This window comes from Hirsutella rhossiliensis (assembly GCF_020360975.1).
Source record: "Hirsutella rhossiliensis strain HR02 chromosome Unknown scaffold00008, whole genome shotgun sequence".
Classification (NCBI taxonomy): Eukaryota; Fungi; Ascomycota; class Sordariomycetes; order Hypocreales; family Ophiocordycipitaceae; genus Hirsutella; species Hirsutella rhossiliensis.
In genome coordinates this window covers 2,559,822-2,580,251 of record NW_025408674.1, presented here as the reverse complement: position 1 = coordinate 2,580,251, position 20,430 = coordinate 2,559,822, and the positions used below count along the sequence as shown (strand labels likewise).

Sequence of the window (20,430 nt, the reverse complement as noted above, 5' to 3'; positions counted from 1 at the left end):
CAAGGTCCCAAGACAGAGAGCCCTTTGAGGACCGCCCGCCAGCGGCGCGCCTACGCCCTCTGCGTGCTCGACAGCCCCGAGCAGCTCATCATGTTTGCCCAAGGCGCAAACGACGGCGTTACCAGCCAGCGCCGCCGCTTTGGCGCCATCCTCGCCGGCTTCGAGCCCTCTCCGCCGCCCCCGAGGGCGTCAAGAAGCAGGCCCATCATCCTCCGCCGCCGCTGCTGGCTCGTCGCGATGCGCGTAGGGCGGGTAGGGCGAGGAGGACTGCTCCGGCCGAGACATATAAGCCGGCGGGGGAGTGGGCGGACTACGGTGAGTGACGAGGGACGCGACGATGCAATGGCATACATATAAGTCAAGCTTAAAAGGGGGGTCTACTAATTAAGGGAATCAGTGGGCAGACAGCAAGAGCGCGTAGACTGGCATCACAATGAGGGCTGGCAGACTCGACAACGTCCGCAATGCCATTTCTGGCGACCACGCCAGGAGACCCGGGCTTTTGTCTATTGGCGCAGTGGCATCCTCTCCCGCTGCGTGACAAGACCACGCCTAGACGAGGGAGTCTTTTCCCCTTTCTTCCCCCAAGACGGCCTCCTCCTCTGCCAGGCTTGCATTAGAGCACCAAACAAGACCGTGATTAAATTTCCTTGCCTGTCAGGTCCCTAAAGGAGGCATTGATATCACAACTTGTTTCCCATAAGATCCCTAAAGGAGGCCTTGATCATTACAACTTGTTTCCCATAAGAGGGACTGAAGTCCCTATTGGCAGCCTAAGCAGCTTCTACCTCATCCTCTTAATTTCATCATCGTGCCAAAAAACGCGTTATTAATACTGGCACTTTTAATGGGCATCTACCACTCTGGCCCGAACAATGCACTCATCCCGAGGGCTGCCCGCCGCCAAGGCCGAGCAATTCGCCGAGAGTTTCGACGCCGCCATCGTGTGCGTGTCATGCCGCTTTCCCTCGTCCCGCTGCCAGGCAACTTGTGTGGGCGCTGATGGCCTCGACGGCCCGTTGTCCCACAGTCTGTGCGTCGCCGCTTAACCAGGCAGTTCATCCATCTTTTCTTTTCCAGCGGAAAGCCAGTCGGCTGTGGTACTCTCCGAGAGCCGGGCTGTAATAATAATAATATAATAATAATAATACCCTGGCCTGGCGCCCTGGGAAACAGGTCATGGCGAAGCTGCCCCTCGTCATCATGGGCGTCACGGGCTCCAAGACATGGCCCGCATGGGGTGTTCAATAAAGAGCGTTGTGGAAGCAGACGAAACGTGGCCGACGACTCGGGATAAAAATAAAATAAATCGAGACAGCAGTTGGAGGCTTTGCTGATCTCTCATTTCTGGCATTCTTTAGCAGAGGCGACTTTCTTCTAATTTTGGCCACTCTGGGGGCCTTGAGCTGTCTCGTATCACGGCCTTGATCTGTCCCTTCTGTCTCAGCCTTCTTTGGCTTGGTCTTTTCTCGTGTCCCGGCTCTTGGCGGTCTCGATGCCGTCACTGCCTAATTAACCTACGACTTTGTGGGGAGAAGATGGAAGCAGAGGCCAAGTCTCCATGTCCGTCGGCAGCACAGTAGAGTTGACCAGCACTCTCCGTAATCTGTGCATGCATCGGCGTCTGTGTGTGTGCCCATCCATTCGCTCCCCCGGCACCCGAAAACCGAGACAGGACGTCCACTCACAGGCTGCAGGTCTCACTCTCGTCCTGTGCCACCCGAGTCCAGCTGCTCGGGAACCCCTGACCTGCCCTTGCCGCCCGGTCCATCTGCGTCTGTGCGTCGTCTGTGTCGGCTGGGCTTGCTGGTGGCTGGCAAGGCTGGGCCGGCGCCGTTATTTTTGGCCTCTTTTCTCCTCGGCAGACATGGTTCGACTCGAGTGGCGTAGCGGCAGGAGGGCCATGCGTCCCAGAAGAGAGGGGGGTGTGGCCGTGGACGTGGACAGGACGAGTGCTGTAATGTAAGCTTGCACGACAATGGACGCAGAGGCAATTGCCGACAGCCCATGCATGTGTTCGGGAGTCGGGAGTCGGGAGTCGAATCGAGATGGCGGCCAATGCCATCTGTCGTGTTGTTGATTCCATTCCTCAACTCAGCCATGTCATCAAGTCGGCTTTTCCCCTGGTCCCCCTTTGTCCCCCAAGCGAGGGACGGGCGGACATTTTCTCTGCACCATTGGCCCGAGTGGCTCTCGGGAAACCGTCTTCACGCCGAGCCCTGTCAGGCACATGAGCCAGCAGCAGGGGCTCGAGCCCCCGGGCAACGAGAGGAGGTGGTTTGCCGATGATGGAGCTTGACACGTGGACACCAGCGTCGTCGACGATGACGACTACCACAAGGGAGGGCGTAGCGTAGCTTGCACGGGCCGGTAAATCTAAGTCTAGGCGATAATTATTACTCGTGTGACCGCCTTTGCGCTTCGAGCCATGAGAGTCTGCTTGGAAGAGTCTGCTTGGTCAAGCGTTTCGCCAACTCCATCCGTGCTTCCTCCCCTCAAGAGCAAGCCGCATCAAGTCTGTTCTGTCTGCAATGGCCTCGGTATCAATTGTGACATCTGCTGGAGCTATTAGTTCCACTTTTTGCCTGGCGAGTGGCCGTAATTATTTTGGACAATTACCGAGTAGTAGTAGGTAACTTATACGAAGACTGTCTCCTCGCCCTCCAGAATAACCGGAGGCATCCCATCCGGGTTACGCTCATGCACCCTCCCACCGGCCAAGACGGACCTGCGCTTGGCCAGAGCAAAAGAAAAGCAGCCAGGGGGGGGGAGAAGCGTGCCCATCGCTCATCTCTCGGGCGCCCGGAACGGCCAACGCCCCCTTTGGGAGCTGCAAAGACCAAAAGCGCCTGTTTGCTTTTTGCCTGCAGGCCTACCATGTAATTACGAAGAGCAAACCTCGTAAGGCGCCGCTAACGCGTGGCCTTTTCCATTACGGAGCATGGCCAGGCCGCTCGATGCCTTCATCTCGATGCCGTGCTGTCCGCCAAAGCAGGCACCGTCGTCTGGTTGGCCTCTAATTATATGACTCTGGTTGAGCTCTATATGACTCTGGTTGTCGGCAGAAAGCTGCTCGCATTGTGCACGTAGACTAGGTGGATACCCTCCTATGTCTGTCTATACTTGGCATCGATATCTGAGCCAAGACTCGACTCGACTCTGGTTCTAGATTGGCAACCCCCCTCCCCCCGCCCATATCCTAGCCGTCCCTCGGGCTGCCGGTGGGAAGACGGGCAACGGCGCCTTTCTCATTGGATCCTCCGTCTCGTCCCATGGCGCGGCGGGTGGGAAAAAATCAGAGTTTAAAGAGCAGCCCCCCTTTACTGTAGCCAGCCTCACAGACGGGCGGTCGTGTAATTAATGTTGCGCTTGCCAGGCCACTGCTACTGCAAGCATATATCGCACCCACGGTGCCATCAGGCAAGGAAAGGGGGTGCGTGTAAGGGGAATCCGAGCCAGCGGATATTTCTTTTCCTGCTAGCGCTTTTGTTCTTGGCCTTTTCTTCTTTCCGCCCGTCGTCTTGGCTCTCCCAAGCTTGTCGATGCCCTCTCCCTCTTTTCCGCCTCGGCGAGTTTTTGCTTCTTTCCTCCACGCTCACTCAGCTCATGTTTCTTCTAGCCGTGCCTCCAGCTTCTAGGCCCTCGTCGTCGCAGTCCATCGTCCACTTCCACTGTCTTGAATCTAGTGTCGCCGGGACCCTTAAACCGAGTCCAGACACGGTCGTCCACCTCGTCCATCATCACATTGGGCCAGCTATGCCGTCAGCAGGGAACCGCAAGGGGACGTACGCTTGCTCCCCCGGCAATGACAGGTAACGCGCCACTGTCAAGGCCCCCTGCCGGGAGAGCCAAAGAGGCGAATCAGATGCCGGCCCTCTGCGGCACCCGCGTCCCGGCACTGTCCGTTGCAACTCTACTCGCAACGAGCTGTGCCTTTTCGTCTCTGCCGCCTGTCTCTATACGTCTCCAGTCGCCACTCTTGTCACCTTTTTCTCTCTGCCTTGGGTGGTGCGTAGCATAGCTCTGCCAGACACACCCCCCTCCCCTCTCTTGGCTGGGCAGCGAGGCGCATGTCGTCCCGCTCGCCTGCTGCTTCTCGGGCATTACCATGACTTGAACCACCCCGGGTCGAGCGAGATCCATCAAAGGGTTTTTTTATTTATAAAAAAAGTCCGGCGATCTGTCCGACGGCTCTCGTCCGGACCAGACATATCAAGAGACAATTTCTCTCGCCCTTCATTCCTCTCTATTCCTCTCTTCCCCTCACCTCTCCTCCCTTTCGCCCTTTCCTGTGCCGTCAGATTTTCTCCTCTTCTTCCTCAAGGCCTCGTCCGGTTCACGGGAGCGGTTCGAGCTGATGACGCCAGCTTCCTTTTTCCACGCCGGCACTTGTTCTCCCTTTACATCTCTCCGAGCAGATCTGACCACACACGCCCCCCCCCCCTTTTTTCTCGTCTCCCCGCACTCCGGGACGCTTTTCTCAAATCGCCTCAGCTCCTGTCTTGCACATTGCTTTTTCCTGATCCCTTCGCACGTCCAAGCGGGTACGTGTGCGCGCCTACGGGAACGGAACACGCGGTTCGGAGAGATATAGGCGAATAGATAACCGCCGCCCCCGTCGTTCCACATTGACGGGCAGTCTTGGGGGCCATTCCCAGCTTCGGGCTCGTCGACGTCGATAATATATACCACCAGCAGTATCCCCAAAGGGAGACTCGTGCGGGGGAGACACTCACAGACAAGCATCACCACACGCGACACCCACGAGCAACAAGCCGCTGTTGAGACATCGTCGTCCTTGGCCAAGATGGTTTGGGTGGAAAACGTCACGCCAGAAGTTGCTGCCGGGTCGCAGTTCCCGGCCATCATCTCCATATGCGTCGTCCTGTCTCTCCTGTCCATTGGCACCGTCAGCTGTCGGCTCTGGATCCGCGCCAAGGCTCGCGGCCTGGCGGGTGATGACTACATGGCCGCCTTGTCCATGATCTTTGCCCTCGCCTACTCCGTGCTCTGCATAGCTCGTACGTTGCCCATGCTTCTCCATCTTGTCTACGCCCTTGGCCGACTAACACGGGGCCGCAGAGACCAAATATGGCTTGGGACTGCCAGTCAAGGAGAGACCAAAGGCCAGCCTCATCGCCTACACGCGCGTCAACTTTGCCGGACGCCCCATCTACCAGCTCGGGATCTCCTTCTTCAAGATCGCCCTCCTCATCAGCTACTTGCGCCTCCTCAAGGGCACCGACCAGAAGACGTATCGCAGGGTCGTGTGGGCCACCATTGCCATCGTCTTCCTCGCCCATCTCGGCTGCACCCTGTCTCTCATCTTCGCCTGCACGCCGGTGGACAAGTCTTGGAACCCGCTCCTCAAGGGCTCGTGCCTGCCCGCCGGGTCTTCCTTTACCGGCTACGCCATTGTGACGATTGTTTCCGACATTGTCGTCGCTCTGCTCCCCATTCCTGTGCTGCTCAAGCTCAATGTCCGCCTCGAGAAGAAGCTCGGTTTGATCGGCATCTTCATGTTGGGCATGTTCACCACCGTCTGCTCCATTCTGCGCTACGTGCAGATCAACCGCATTCAATTTGGCGATGGCAACTCGACCATGCTGGTGCTCTGGGGTACCATTGAGTTTAACGTCGGTGTAAGTGCATGGGCCCCCTTTACCCCTTTCCGTATACGCAAGACTCGGGAGCTCATCATGACGGCACAGAACATGGTCTCATCGCTGCCCTTCCTGGCACCAGTCTGCATGAAGAAGGCGCGTGACTACCGCTCCAAATACTCTGGAAGCAACGGCGGCTCCTCTCAGGGCAACAGCCGGAGTCGCGGCCGAAGGAATGTCGAGCACTACAAGCTCAGCGACGTCAGCAACGACAAGAGCGCCTTCAGGCCGTCGACCAAGTCCAGGTCGCCCAGCGAGGAGCGCATTCTGCAAAACAGCAACAACTCCATTGTCAAATCCGTCACATACACGGTCCAGGTAGACGAAGACGCTTCCGACGGCAGCACGCATCGCCGTCGCCAGGACCAGGGCTCGAATGTCTGACGGATAGGGACAAGGAAAGCAACGAGAGGCGTCCTCCGCACGGAGCATGTCTATATGTACAAGGTGATGGGCGAATGATGCACTTGAGAGATACCGCGGCGAATATCGGCGATGGGGGCGGGCGCGATTGAAAAACTCGGACGTGTATTTTTGGGTTGGGCGGTTCCATCATGACGAGCCCGGCGTATTCCTGCTTTTTTTGGGAGGCAACTGTCACGTCTTTACGGATGTACAAATAACAATGAAGGAAGGGGGTTCGGGGGGTTGGGGGTTCTTGGATCAGCGTCGTGTCTTGATCTTGTCAACTGAGTCTATAATCACAATTCTGGATGACTGTCCAACCGTCTCTGTTGAAGACGCTGGGCGTACAAGCAAAACTTGCATTTTCTCTTTTTATTCTCTTCAGCTCCCCGCCGACCTTTTGCATGCATGTGAAGAATCCTCCGTACTGTACTGTACAATCCGCTGCATCACCCTGACACATGCATATGCCGGTGTTCACACAGTACAGGCACGCACCCCGAACCATGGGCGACGGATCAGCTCCTCGTCGTCGGCTGTCGTCTGCGTCCAATCCGCGGCCAAAGCCCCGGGACGGGCCCCGGCGGCAACGGCGGCCCATGGACAGTGCAGTAGCGTCCTGCGCGGATCCTGTCCTGGCCCTGGTCGCCCATGGATGGCCGGCATCCACACGCGCGCTTTTCTCACCCGCCCTGATCAGTTGCGTACTGTAACTCCGTACATACACTGCACTGTATCTGGGTGGCCTCGCTGATCGGGGCGTGCGGGGCCGCGGTGGTGGGGCCGCATCCGGCTTGAGCCCCGAGCCCCGGGTACTGTACTGTACGCTGCTCTCCCCAACCAAGTCTCCCGCCAACGATGGCCTTGACTAATCTCGGCCGTAACGACTGGGCGCCATCGAAGCGCCGCATCAAGGCTCGAGTTTGCTGGGCCAGATCGGTCGAGACCTATCTCCAGAGCGTCCTGATGTTCCGTTCCAGCGCCGTGTAAGTTTATCCGGGCTACATAGTGGGATTAAAAGCCCAAGCCACATGGTCGATTTCCTCGACGACGCTGAGGTCGATGGCGGAGCAAGACCGGCCGAGTCCATGACGGTACTGCTCGAACGAGCCTTGAAATGCACCTGTTGAAGCATAGTTTGCCTGGTCGGCGTAGCTAGCTGAGGAGCGAAGAACGATGAGGAAATCCAGGCCAGCGTCGAGGAGAGCAGTATGTAAATTCTCAAGTTCCTCTGACCCGGGGAGACAGAACTTAGTCGCAATCGTCGTAGCTTATCTGGGAGAAAATACGTTCTGGACAGTGACACCGCTTGCTGTTAGAGGCTGATCTCACGAGCGACACTGTCATGGAACGGAATCAGGATGACATGCCTTCAACACCATGCACATTTGCATGGCACCGGCGGTGGGGTTTGGGGCAGTTTGGATAGCACACGTCGTGATGGACTTTCTCAAGCTTCCCAAGCCCCCTGCAACGAGGTAGGTGTATTCCATCAACAACGCCTTGGCCGGGGACGCTGATCCTTCCTGGACACCCCATTGGGCTTGGACGTGCCCGATCGACCGTTGCTCTTGGGTCTTCTCTCTGTCGCTGTTGCTTTCGTGTCATCCAGAGACCTTGGCGGTTGTCGAGGTTTCGCGGGTGTCCTTGGTCTCAATCCTGGACGACGACTTTGGGGAGCAAGAGCCATTCCAGGAGCATTGCGGCGCGCCGCAATACGTGCGCTGCGACGAGTTCCTTGAGGCATGGTCCGAGACGCATCTACGGACCGATCCGCACGTTCGGGTGCAAGCAGTTGCGTCTGTGAGCCCTGTGCTTCGGTTTGGTGAACACCAAACTGACGTTCCGTACGCGTCTCTCCGGCTCCTGCCAGGGCGGTTGTGCTGCTGCCTGAAAGCGAGCCTGGCTTCTGATGTTCGAGCTTCTGCCTCTTACAGCGTCGCTTCCTTGCATGATCCTCCTCGGAGGTGAAGCTCCTTTTCGTCCTCCTGTTCCCACTAGGACTTGCCTTGTGCGTTTCGGACTGGATCACCTCGGTCTCGATCAAAGGAACTTGCTCCAGGACCCATGGCAGGAGGATGCTGTGGCGGGCTGCGTCCTTTTTTGCACCCACGTAGTCGAATGTCGCCCGAACAAAAGCTGTGACGCGGTCGTTGCGTCTCTTGACTGATTCCCGCCGAGCTTTTGCCGCATTTAGTTTAACCGTAGCAGCTTTCATCATTGATATACGCTTGGCTTTGGGAATATCTAAGCGCTTTGGGTCCTGCTGGGTTAACGTGTAGACCTTTTTAGCCTCTGACATTGCCTGCTGCACAGCCTTCTTGGCCCGGTCATCTTCTGCCTGGGCCTTCATCGCGGACGCCAGAGTCCGTACGGATTCCTCGGTCTCGTGAGGCCTCAACACATTGAAGTCCACAAGCTCCTGCCAGGCCTTGTCGTGATCTGGCTTCAGGCGCTCGGCAGATTTAGTGTACCGGTCGAACCACCAGTACTCGAAGTTGAGGTATTCGATCCAGGTTGTCAGTTTGTCCTGTTGCTTGGGGTCCTCCCTCAGCTGGAACGGTCGGGTGAATTCGTGTCGCGCCAGGCGACGCCTTACCGCCTCGACGTAATCGGGGAAGCCTTTACAGCCATGCTCTCGGCAGAAGTATCGCTGTCGTTGCCGTTCTGCTTGAAGACGATCCCATCCCGACTTAAGGCATAAGGGGTCAGCTTCAACCTCTGCTAGCCGCCTGTAATCCCCATCCCTTTCGTCCACGCGCTTGATCCGCTCGACGTATGCCGGAAAACCGCCATCGTCGTCTTCAAGATCTCGGTTATCGATTTGCCATTTCCGGAAATCCTGCCATCTCTGCAGCTGCCTCTCGAATAAACTCCATGACTTCGGGTCACTAGGATTCTGCCAAGGTCGCAGCATTTCGCCATGCTCCCCTGAGTTCTTCAACACCTGGTCCAGAAGGTCTATGGGGTATAACGGGCGGCCACCATCGTTGACGAGGTCATGATAAGCCTCCGTCTCGCCGTCTCTGGCCCAGCGTTCTCGCATGGTGCCGGGAGTCATAGATCCAAGTCTCTCGGCGGTCCGCGATGGAGATGGCAAAGAGGTGCGATTGCCATCGGATACGTCGCGTAGGCGTGCTTCGAGCTCGTTGAGATCGAGGGGGCGCGAACAAGCTGTAGGGCTCTGGGCCAGGGCTCGTTCTTGGGCCCTAGACGATCGTAAGCAAGTAAAAGCGACATAGACAGCGAGGTGGCGCACTTCAGCCTCTCTGCCAGTTTTTGTCGTTCATCTCTTGACAGCTTATCCCAGCCGTCAACGGGAAGCTCATAACCGCCGTCGGGAGGTCGGTTCTTCTTCATGAAGTCGGCGAGCTCTGCATCGCTCAGGGCAAAGAGATGGTCGACAGACAAGGTCGGCTCTGGGGAGGCCATGGCGCAGTTGAGCAGAGAAAGAAACAGGCGGAGGATGCGGGACCAGAGTGATGGCTGCGCAAACAGGAAGAATGGCCTGCTTATCTTTCAATCCTCAGACGACGAGGTACAGTACAGTACAGCCCACTAGGATGACAGAAGACGTTGCAGATACATGCCCCATCATAGCACTAGAGTAGTTAGTTGCACCTAGTATGAGTAGTACCTAGCTCAGGGACATAGGTACCTATCTAAGTACCGGTAGATGCCCCTTTGTTCTATGTAGCCTGCATTCGGTCATAAGTATCCTTTGTGTCGGGGCACTTTCCGCTAAGCGGCGCAAGCAGCTAGTCAACCAATCGCTTAGGTTTCCATACCACCCTGGTCTCGCTCGCCCTGGCCGTCCTCGGGACCGGACACTCCTCTGTTGCACGGGGACGAAAAACACGAAAACATGACTCATGCTTCCGAGCCCTGTATCACAGCATGTACATCACAGCATGTACATCACAGCATGTACAGTCAGGTAATTAATTACTGTGACATGTGCCTGGGCGCTGTCACCTTGACGCCAGCCTCGTCCCCGCTTCGGCACGGCACGCTGCCTCCGCAAAGGGGGGGCCCCCACCTATGGCGCGTAGGCGCCACCTCACCGGGCGCCGAGCTATAATTACTTCCTCCGTAACTTAGTCCGTAGTCCGTACGGAGTAGACGGTGCTCGTCGTATTCGGGACTGTATCTGCAACTGCACTACAGTTGGCGGGCAGCTGCCTGTGTAGTTGCACCTCATATCGATACATTCAAACTGCAGTGAAACTTGGTTGTCATGAATGTACCATGCGTGAACCGATTAGAATAAGCCCTTACGCGCTTGGCTGCCTGGTCGTGATTGAATGGACATGATCGTTACCTTGCTTCCGAGAAGGAGGACTCATCAACTTGGTCCCGGGGAAAGCAACAACCGCTTGACCATGCAAACGTCCAAGGCTCCAACAGATGCCTCCAACAGATGCCTCCATTGGTGCGGTATATATCCTGAGCCTGCCGACGGGTCCCCGTTGAATATGGCGGCGCAGTGTCCCTCGTCTCCCTTTGGCACCTCTTTCATGCACAAACCAGCTCTTCACCATCACTCTCTTCATCACTCACTCATCTTCATCGTCACTCACTCATCTTCATCATCACTCACTCATCTTCATCATCACTCGTCAATCATCGTCATCATGCGAGACGCAGACCTCATTGCTTGCGTGTATCCCCGTACAGACGTTCATCAGAGAACATCAAAGGCAACCGAGGCGAGCTCACGCTATGTTGCCCCCCGACTTCTGTCTCCAGCGGTTCAATACAGCCGCCGCGAACGAGAATCGACAGAGCCACCAGAGCCACCAGGGCAGTCGAACGCCCCAACGTATCATTACATGGCACGCCTGGAGCCGAGGTTTAGCGACATTCCGCGAACTTCCCGGGGAATCGTCTTCGGTTGCGGACCAGATTGCGATGTGACTCTGCCTGATCTGCAGGGCATTAGCTACCATCACTTCACCATTACGTTCGACGACGCCAAACGCCTCATCATCAGGGACTGGGGCTCCTTGGCAGGAACAGAGGTCACGTACGATGATCAAGGAGGCGGCCTACGAAGCAATTTCCAATGGATCATCAGCGGTGCCGATATACCCTCTCAGAGTACAAGCATCATTATTACGGTGCATAAGACCGTCTCGTTCCAGATCGTCGTCGCTCAACAGGACATAGAGTCTCAGGCATACATCGACAAGGTTGATTGCTTCTCTCGCGGCGTAGCAACCGCGGAAGATCTTTTGGACGATCTCAACTTCCCAGATCGTACAACCAAGCGACCTACCGGAGCCCATACCCCGGCCTCGGAGCCAATTCACCTGCGGAAATGGCTTGGTGAAGGGGGTTTCGGCGTCGTGACCCATTTCTGGAACGTCAGCGACGGTAGCGAGTACGCTCTGAAGGAACCTACAGCCAAGGCTATTCAGAGGCGAAAGTTCGACGTTAGTGCATGGGTAAAGGAGGCGCGCATTATGGGTCAAATTTCACATGTTCGTATGCGACCTGTCTGTCGATACTCAATTACATCGTGCTGACAACCTAGCAGGACCATATCGTAGAGCTTTTTGGGCACTCCCTTGCGCCACACCCGAAGCTATACTTGGAATACATGCCGGGCGGATCTTTAGATGGCCAAGAGAACATATCGGAAAATGAATCTCTATCGATTCTCTGTCAGTGCTTGTCAGCCCTGACATACCTACACGGCCAGGAGCCGCCAGTCGTGCACCGCGACATTAAGCCGGGCAATATCCTCGTCCAACATCGGTTGGCGGGCGACATCTCCATCAAGTTTGGCGACTTTGGACTGTCAAGGGAGAGTCACGACTTAACGTCGATCTGCGGCACTGTGGAGTATACTGCGCCTGAGATTTACTTGAGGTACCAGTATATGAACTCTGGGGGCAGGGAGAGGATGAGTTATACCCCGGTTGTTGATGTCTGGTCTCTCGGCGTGGTGATATATGAGCTGATGTGCGACCTTCCGCAATACAAATCAAGCTATCAGGGCGGTGGGGAGACTTGGTGTAGGAAAGTTGTTGAGATATTCGAAAAGGACAGGGAGCAGAGGAAAAGGCCCGACAAACTGAGGCAATTCCTTCTGGGCGCCATAGTGGTCATGTCGCCAGAGTCTAGGTGGTCGGCCATGGATTGCTACGATCAGGCCATGTTGCTGCCTAGGGCAACCGAGGATGGCTGTCGGACGCCGACGCCGGCTGCGTACAGTGACGAAGAGGGGCAGACGACATTTTTCTCTCCAGATAACCATGTGGCTGGCAACCAACGAACGGTGCTCCAGCAGCCACGTTCTTCTGACGACAACCTTTCCAACGTCTCGATCGACACCGCCAGATACATCAGGTCAGGCGCCCCGCCTGTCCCGGCTCTTCCATCGGCATCGAAGACGGGTCAAAAGAGGATGGCTGCGAAAAGGTCCTCGCATCCGTCGTCGTCGGCGTCGTCGGCAGGGCGCCGCACCAAGCGCCGAGAAATCCACAACAACCATCAGCGCGTGTCCGCTTCCAGCCCGCCGGCGGAGTTGAAACACTTTCTGAGGGACTACTCGCAGAATCCTCTTAATTCCCTTTACGTCGGATCATCACTGGCGTTGGAAGAGCTGCCGAGCGGTTGGTCAAGCCAATCCACTCACGATTCGAACCAGCCAAGGGCAGATGGGGAGACCGATCGAGGGCCCAGCACTCCGCAACGTTTCACGGACGCGGATCCTATCCCGGAAGGCGGCGAAGAGGTCCCTACGCAAGAGCTATGTGCTGACGGAGAAATGGTGACAGCAGCATTGCTTCTGCAAGCAGTGGCTCAGGATGCCGAGCAACAGGGGGAATAGGCATGAGTATTATCAGCCCATGCGGTCCCCATCTCCCCGCACCCACCTGCGCCTACCGCGCGCCCTCCTTGGGGTAGCAAGGGTAGAATTTCACATCAACGCCGCCGCCATCGACAGCGCCGCCGGCACTCAACGCCAGCGTTGGCGCGGCTTCTGGAGACCCCCCGCAGCCTGACGAGCCTGCCGGGGCTGACGGGTTGCAACACCAGCCGATCGATCTCACACAAGGGGACACCATGGTCGCGATGCCCTCACAGGAAGAGCTTTCGCTAGACCCAGAGCATGAGTCGTTCGAGCCGGCCGAGTGGGGGCGTATGGCAAGACGGTGGGATAAGATGGAAGCAGAACCAACCGGAGACCGGTCGCGGCTTAATAAGGTTGGCGTCTCCGCAAGAGTGGTAGTGGTCTACTGATCCTCTGTAATTTACCCTCTTTGTATCGCTCGCCGCCTGGGATAAAATGGCACTTCATTTGGGTTAACGAAGCTGTTCCTGTTGACCGGATTGGCGGGCCACGATCGTGGCTCGAAATCGGCGCCCCATGAGACCGGCTTGACTTACGCTTCAATTCAGAATGCAATGCCAACTTCCTCATCCATTTGATACCCATTCACATGCTCCCGTGTTTCTGCTTTCTTGCATCCAGAGAGCAACTCTTTGTATTCTTTGCCGCCTTCTTGGGGTCATGCTACCAGTGAGAACATTCCTTCCGCCTTTTCATCCATTCGTTTTCACGTCTGCATCTCATCCGCCGCAGGTCGAGAGCCCCAGCCGGCCCGGCTCTCATATCCTTCCTCCTTCTCACTTCCCACAAGCCCATGGACTACGACCTGTCCCTCCGATCCAAGAAAACAGCCCCCTCCCCCGCCCAGCAGGATATTTTCGCTCCTCTTCAATTGCTGTCCTCGGTGATGAGCTTCGTGATCTTACCAATGGCAATCGTTTGTCCCTATGCAAGAGTTAGCATCACACACCATGGTCCCTCTACAGGTTCATACTAGACGTACCTGGTCTCGCAGAGTAAACCGACCCATCTGAGGGTAGTCTTCAAACTTCTCGACACACACGGAACCGGCTCCGCCAATCACCTGCATCCGTGCAATGACGCTGTCTCCCTTCTTTGCGTGCGTAGGCGGCATCTTGCTCTTCCGGTTGGTTCCCTTCTGCAGCTTGTGCAGAAGTGCCGCAAATGTTACCTCTTCAATGGCTGAGTGCACGTGCAACACGCAGTTGAAGCCGGATGTCAGGATGCTCTTGAGCTCCAGGATGCGGATCTGGGCCTCAAACTCGGCAACACAGTGCACCAGTCTCTTCGGAGAGCACAGCACGAAGCCAGGCAGAATGTCCTCTTCTTCGATGCCCTTGAGTCGCATCCGGACCTGATCGCCGCACTGGATGATGGGAACCTCCTCCTCCTGCTCGCCGTAGATGGCGGCCGCTTCAACCGGCTGCTTCCGGGGCATCATCACCAGACTCATGCCCTTCTTCACAACGCCAGCCTCGACCTTGCCGTCTACCATTGTGCCCATGTCGCGGTACTTGGCGTTGATGGGCATCATGAAGGGGGCGTTGACCTTGCGCTCCAGGGCCTTCATGTTATCGAGGTACTCGAGAAGCGACGGGCCGTCCCACCAGGGCGCCAAGTCTTTGGGGATTCGTTCTTTGATGTTTTGGGACTGCTGGGCCGCGACTGGCATGAAGAAAACGTCCGTCTTCAGGTTGTAACCGGTTCCCTTCAAGAACTGCGACAGCTTGGTGGTGCATTCTTGGTAACGCTCCTGGGACCACTCGACGGTGGGATCGTCCATCTTGTTGATGACCACGACGAGCTTGTTGACGCCCTGCGTCTTGGCGAGCATGGCGTGCTCACGAGTCTGCCCTCCTCGTTCAAATCCCGTCTCGTACTCGCCCTTGCGAGCCGAGATGACCAAGATGCCGACGTCAGCCTGCGAAGCGCCTCCAATCATGCTTGGGACGTAGGTCTTGTGCCCAGGGGCGTCAAGAATGCTGTACCTGCGCTTCTCCGTCTCGAAAAAGCCCCTACCGACCTCGACGGTCTTGCCCTTGGACCGCTCTTCTTTTGTCAGGTCCATGACCCAGGACAGATACCAGGATTCGCGGCCCATGTCCTTTGCCTCCTTCTTGTACTTTTCCATTGTTCTCTCATCAACCATGCCGGTAGTCCAGAGGATAGATCCGCCCAAGGTCGATTTGCCGGCGTCGACGTGACCGATGAAAATAATGTTGACGTGTTCCTTGCCATAGATTTCCTTGAGGGTATCTTGGTCCACATCGGCGGCCTGCTCCTTGGTGACTGCATCGGCATCACGCTGCACCTTCTTTTCGCCAGGCCCAGAGGGGCTCGAGCGGCCGGAAGAGGGAGTTGGCGAAACCTTGCCCGATGCCTTGGAAGCGCCTGCCGCGGCCTTGCCTGCTTTTTCTCCGGTCTTCTCGATGGCCTTGGCTGCTGTGGCCTTTTTCCCAGCCTCGGGCGTGTTGGATGGCTCAGCCTTGCTCTCTGCCTTGGCCTCTTCCTTGGCAGAAGCGGCGGATCCCCCGATCGACAAGATTTTTGCCTTTGGCTTAGGCGCAGACGTATCGCCGCCGATGCTGAGAACCTTTGTGCCGCCTTCTTTCGACAATACCGGCTTCGGCGCAGGGGCGGATGCGGGAGCGGCGGCGTCGGCAGCCGGTTGCTTCGGCGCAGCTGGCGGTGCTTGGGCAGCCGCGGGTTGTTGGGATTGCGGGGCTTGCTGACCGGGCTGCTGGCCGTACTGGGGAAACCCACCGCCTGAGTATTTTGGTAAGCTTGACTCATGGAGGGACGCATGGGCGGACACGGACTGACCATATCCTTGGTTGTAGCCTTGGCTGAAGCCACCACCGTATCCTTGGCTGTTGAACTGGTTGAAGCCCTGTTGCTGGCCATACTGAGGGTAGTAGCCTTGCTGATAATATTGCTGCTGCTGGTACTGAGGCACGAAGCCTGCACCGTAGCCTTGGCCCGGCTGGAAAGTCTGGGCTGTAGGCTGGAACGAAGCGACGTTCGGCCGGAAGGCACCCTGGGCGGGATTTTGTGAATTCACATTTAGTTGCTGCTCGGCCTGTTTCGAGAGGCCCTCGTCCTGAGCAGCCGGGTCATCCTCCCAGGAGTTGAGGTCTGCCATTGCGGCTGTAGGAGATTCGAGGAAGAGAGTATCGTCGATATCGAGGATGCGTTGGTTGTGCGTGCCCCTCCGCCGCTTGTCAATGACGCTGCTGCTGCGGTTGGTCGACGCCGAGTATCGAGCGGTTTTCGAAAGGGGATCGGGAGGGGATTGCCTCGGAGGCCGGCCAGGAGGAGAGTGATTTGGGCGCAGGAATTGTGTGTCTTGCCCAGGCTGACCGTCTTCTGACCTCGGGGTGGCTTGAATGGAGTTGACAAAATTCGAGCCCCACCAGCATGACGCTTGGGAGGTGTTTTTTTGGAGGGGTTGGTACAGTAAAGTGGGAGACCACTTGACACTGTACGCTGCAACCGCCTAAGCGTAAGTAGGTCTCCCGAGCAATTCAACTATAATCGCAGCTATGCCAACAGCGAATTGAAGAAAAGAGTACTGAGTACATATATGCAGAGAACTCAAAGGGCGATCGATGTATTTCTAGTCAAGCGTTTCTCTTTCTTCTGTCTCGTAGCAATGTGCACCACCTATAGGTCGTCTGCCGCTCATCCTTGCTCACCGTCCTTTTGCTGGTCACTGTATTGGCACTGTGCAACAAAGCGAGTCGCTGCCAACGACCAAGCGTTCTTCATTCAGCGCCCGAGGCAGCAGTGAAAGCATATCAACCCATTTGACAGTATGTGACGGCCCTTTATCTTGGCCTGCTCTCCAGCCCAAAGGCCCTCATGCCCCTGGCCTCGCTCAGCCATGGATGAGTTTCTTGCAACGGTGGGCGTGCAGGCCATGAGATATGCCATCAGGTCCGGCGTTGCTTTAACGTCGACGTACGCACTCGGCCAGTGCTCGCGCCTCTTAAAATCCGTCGACGACAAAAAGCTCTACGCCGAGCTCAAGACTCTCCAGACGCTGCTTGACAGCAAGATGAAGGTGCGTCCACGATCCACGACGTTGGAGCCCAGCCCGTGCAGACCGCTTACACCACCAGGTCATCACGCCAGCCATTGACCTCGTCGAGCTCAAGTCAGTTCAAGTCGCCCCCAACTTCTGACTCTGGCTTCCTACTCATCCGGCTTACAGGTCCGGCCGGGGCAACGTCTTCCTGGAATCCGCCGTCCCTCTCACCAAATCCCTCCACCAAGAAATCATCTCCCTCGGAAGGAGAATCGCCTTAGTCGTTGCCATCGAGGACGACACCCAAGCGACGAATCGCGGTTCAGCCAAGCAGCGTGATGGACGGCACGCAAGTCTCTGCCACGTCATGGCCGACATGAGGAGTCTGCTGGATCGGATCGACCGCGAAATCCCCTTGCTGCAGCTCGCCATTACAGCTTCCGGAGAATCCCTATCGACATCTTTGCCAGCCAGCATTTCACCCTCAAGGCTGCTTCAAGCAAGCACATTACTCATTGTTGGCGACACTCAGTATACCCACGACCCGACGAGGCCTGTTCAGATTGGCCCAGCCTTCAATCTGTCGCTCTACATGCTGTTCCTAGGCCACGCGTCGATCAAAACCAGCAGTCCTGGCTGCGGCAAGCATCAGCACCCCGTTTATGGCCTGGGACATGACGACAGAAAACCGCTCTGGCAGGAGGTCATCCACAAGGCGAGAGTACGACTGTGTCGATCGGCACAGTCCATCGCTGGCAACGGTAATGGGCTCGCGCACGGCCAGATTGCTCGCGGGGACAGTCTGGAGTTTTCCTACTATTTAGAGATCATCGAAAACCTGGACGATGGCAGAGTGCACGACGGGGCCGAAACTGCGTCTCCATTTGATGGGGTCTCGAGTGCGGGGATTCGAGAACATATTCCCATCCATCAGCTATCGAAAATTTTCTACACCGACACGGGAAGGATACTTAACTTGGGAAAAGCAGAAATTGGAGAGAGCAATACGGTGCTTCTCCTCAAACGAGACATGAGGGCGGCTCGGCCATCGGGAGCTGGGGATGACCTGTGCGGCTGCATGGCAAATAATGATGAGGACTGCGATGACGTGCTTGTCGACCATGATGGCGAGCAAGTCATGATCGATCGACAATTGCGGAACGAAAACTCTCGATCGTTGTCAGCATTACTCAGGAGTCAGAACGGGGCAGAACCCGGTGTTTCTCACCTGCCCAGGCATTTCGACCCCGAGTGGATAGCCTTGGAAGTATGGGAGGACAACGCAATAGGGTCGGACGAGAGTGAAACGGACGGGGGATCAGAGAGCGAAGCTGAAAACACAGAAGACAGCGCCCATACGCCAAAATCGAAATCGGCTGCGCCACGAGCTTCCCTTGACCTGATATTGGCTGCTCAGATCAGAAACCTCTCGCTTCAGCCAAGCTCAGGCCTCGGCGAGTCGCGAGACAGCATACTGCCCAATGTTATACGGGACACGGAAGTGGACGAAGCAGGCGCCCTCGATTTTGTGGCGCGATCGCCATTCAAGACCATCACCTCATCCCTGTCCCTCATAGAAATGTTGATCCGCCTGGCTGGACTCCAGGAGTTTCAGCAAGCGTCACACCTTTCGATACCCGATCATATCTTGACCTTTTTCCTGGAGGAGACGTCGACGACTGGCCTCTCTGGTGAGGCGCGACGTACGGTGCGCAGCGAGGCGAAACGGCGCGTTGGCTTTGATCCTTACACAGATACCCCGGCAGATTAGAAGCATACGAAGAAAGAATTTCAAGATTTCGCCCTTGGTCAACGTGGGAGCTCTGCCGGCTCCCCGATTCACCGTTGGCGATGAGAGTCCGCCGTGGACGGCGCCTTGTAGGCTACTTGATTTCCTATATCGATGTTGGGTGCCGGCCAAGTTTTTTTAATTCAAGCATCGGGATGGATATCACCAAGCTTTGTTATGTTCACCTGGCTGAGAACTACTCTACCGGCCGTCGTGGTACTTTATGGCGTTGTTACCTCGCCGCGTGCCCGACAGCGGATGAGATTGAGCCTTGGATCTGGGACAGACAAAACCGCTGGGAAGATTCATAGTGGAAGTAATGTGATCTTTATGGGTATATGGGCCAGATCATGCCATGGCTGAGCAATGCGCGAGAGTCGCAGCTATGCAATACAAGCACACAACATCCGACGGTCCGGCTCACAATTAGGCTCACAACACTTGTGGCAAGCATCGCTGACTACCGGAACCACCAATTGACTGAGCCGTTCAGCCGACCGTCCGCCTCCTTGCTCTTGACCGAGTGCCACCATCCGTCCGGGATGAACAAGGCATCTCCCGGGCTCAACTCTGCTTCGTGCAGCTCGCCTGCTTCGCCATCGTTCCAGACAGCGTCATGCAAGACTTTGCGCTCTTTTCCTTGCATCATTTCAGTTGTTCTGATGCGACTGTTGCCCCTCTGACGAATCTTGGCTTGCACTTCAAAGTACAAGCGGTCACCTGAAGAGGGCGGCAACAGCCTTACAATCTTACAGCCGCAAAGCTGGCAGAAAAGGTTTGGATTAGGGTCCCTGTGTAGCGGCGTATATGTCGGCTCAGTGCCAAGCCACAAGGACGATTGATAGATGTCGCCTTTCCCAGCGCGCTTGACAAGCTCGGGAGCGGGGACATCGTCCTGCAGAGGCTGTGGCAACTCCTCAAGCCCAGCCTGCGCGATATAAAGATCCAACGTGCTCGAAGCCTTGGATCTTTGGGCTCTGTTGAACTCAAGTGCCTTGTTGAGAAGCCGCAAGGGACCGAAGAGCTGAAAGAAGGCTTGGTCTTCGCCTTCGACCAGAGCAGGCTGTAGAATGCCGGCCAAGATATGGTCTGTGACATGTGGACTCTCCATGAGCCAGTCACGGAAGCCGACCACGGCATCCTTCATCTCAGACGAGGACAAGACTAGCTCGTAAGGAAACGGCCAATCCTGGAAGCCGGCCATGTAAGCCGAGAATCCACGCCCCGCAGTCACGTTTTTGCTGAACCACTTGTTCATGGATTCAAGCTGGGAGGCTGGCGACCCAGCATCATTGCGGAAGAGCAATGGCTTCTTGGGCAGAAGAGCTTGCTGCTGGAACGCTTGAAGGTCTGGGTAGCCTTGGGCTGACGGTACGGCAGACTGGATTGGGAGCAACGCGGCGCGTATGCCGTGAAAACGGCGTGTCCATTGTCTGCAGGACTGGAGAGCTGTCTTCATAGTCTTGTCATTGAGGGACAGTCTGGCGTTGATGGGTGGTGGCCGTCGACCTGCCATCAGACGTTGAGCTCGCTTGTGTATGGGTAAGGATTCGGAGTCGGCAGAACCAAAGCGCCGAGAGGGAGCAACTCAGCTAACCACTAACTCTCCAAGCCCTCTCCCGGTCATCAGGTACTCACAATCCCATCGCATCGTGCCTCGCCCGCCTCATTCACGCGTCGGGTA

General features: G+C 56.5%; 6 protein-coding genes across 6 annotated transcripts; 3 read left to right on the top strand and 3 right to left on the bottom strand.

Annotated features, from left to right (window-relative positions):
* Positions 1 to 4,807: 4,807 nt before the first annotated feature.
* On the top strand, positions 4,808 to 6,047 carry HRG_07668 (uncharacterized protein; the record flags this gene model as incomplete). The annotated part of the gene is made up of 3 exons (XM_044866139.1): positions 4,808 to 5,021; positions 5,083 to 5,642; positions 5,712 to 6,047. The coding sequence occupies 3 exons, from the start codon at positions 4,808 to 4,810 to the stop codon at positions 6,045 to 6,047; spliced, it is 1,110 nt and encodes a 369-aa protein (XP_044719103.1).
* A 1,625-nt stretch (positions 6,048 to 7,672) lies between these two features.
* Positions 7,673 to 9,500, bottom strand: HRG_07667 (uncharacterized protein; the record flags this gene model as incomplete). The annotated part of the gene is made up of 4 exons (XM_044866138.1): positions 7,673 to 7,727; positions 7,838 to 8,690; positions 8,859 to 9,277; positions 9,328 to 9,500. 4 exons carry the CDS (start codon positions 9,498 to 9,500, stop codon positions 7,673 to 7,675), a joined length of 1,500 nt encoding a protein of 499 aa, XP_044719102.1.
* A 1,202-nt stretch (positions 9,501 to 10,702) lies between these two features.
* On the top strand, positions 10,703 to 12,850 carry HRG_07666 (kinase; the record flags this gene model as incomplete). The annotated part of the gene is made up of 3 exons (XM_044866137.1): positions 10,703 to 11,551; positions 11,608 to 12,688; positions 12,759 to 12,850. The coding sequence occupies 3 exons, from the start codon at positions 10,703 to 10,705 to the stop codon at positions 12,848 to 12,850; spliced, it is 2,022 nt and encodes a 673-aa protein (XP_044719101.1).
* A 947-nt stretch (positions 12,851 to 13,797) lies between these two features.
* Positions 13,798 to 16,072, bottom strand: HRG_07665 (elongation factor tu GTP binding domain-containing protein; the record flags this gene model as incomplete). The annotated part of the gene is made up of 7 exons (XM_044866136.1): positions 13,798 to 13,854; positions 13,913 to 14,887; positions 14,954 to 15,439; positions 15,482 to 15,487; positions 15,551 to 15,612; positions 15,664 to 15,696; positions 15,754 to 16,072. The coding sequence occupies 7 exons, from the start codon at positions 16,070 to 16,072 to the stop codon at positions 13,798 to 13,800; spliced, it is 1,938 nt and encodes a 645-aa protein (XP_044719100.1).
* A 741-nt stretch (positions 16,073 to 16,813) lies between these two features.
* Positions 16,814 to 18,728, top strand: HRG_07664 (ranGTP-binding protein; the record flags this gene model as incomplete). Its single annotated transcript, XM_044866135.1, has 6 exons — positions 16,814 to 16,993; positions 17,052 to 17,086; positions 17,144 to 17,456; positions 17,520 to 18,025; positions 18,194 to 18,440; positions 18,507 to 18,728. 6 exons carry the CDS (start codon positions 16,814 to 16,816, stop codon positions 18,726 to 18,728), a joined length of 1,503 nt encoding a protein of 500 aa, XP_044719099.1.
* Positions 18,729 to 19,206: 478 nt separating this feature from the next.
* On the bottom strand, positions 19,207 to 20,004 carry HRG_07663 (cupin-like domain-containing protein; the record flags this gene model as incomplete). The annotated part of the gene is made up of 1 exon (XM_044866134.1): positions 19,207 to 20,004. The coding sequence occupies one exon, from the start codon at positions 20,002 to 20,004 to the stop codon at positions 19,207 to 19,209; it is 798 nt and encodes a 265-aa protein (XP_044719098.1).
* Positions 20,005 to 20,430: the final 426 nt, after the last annotated feature.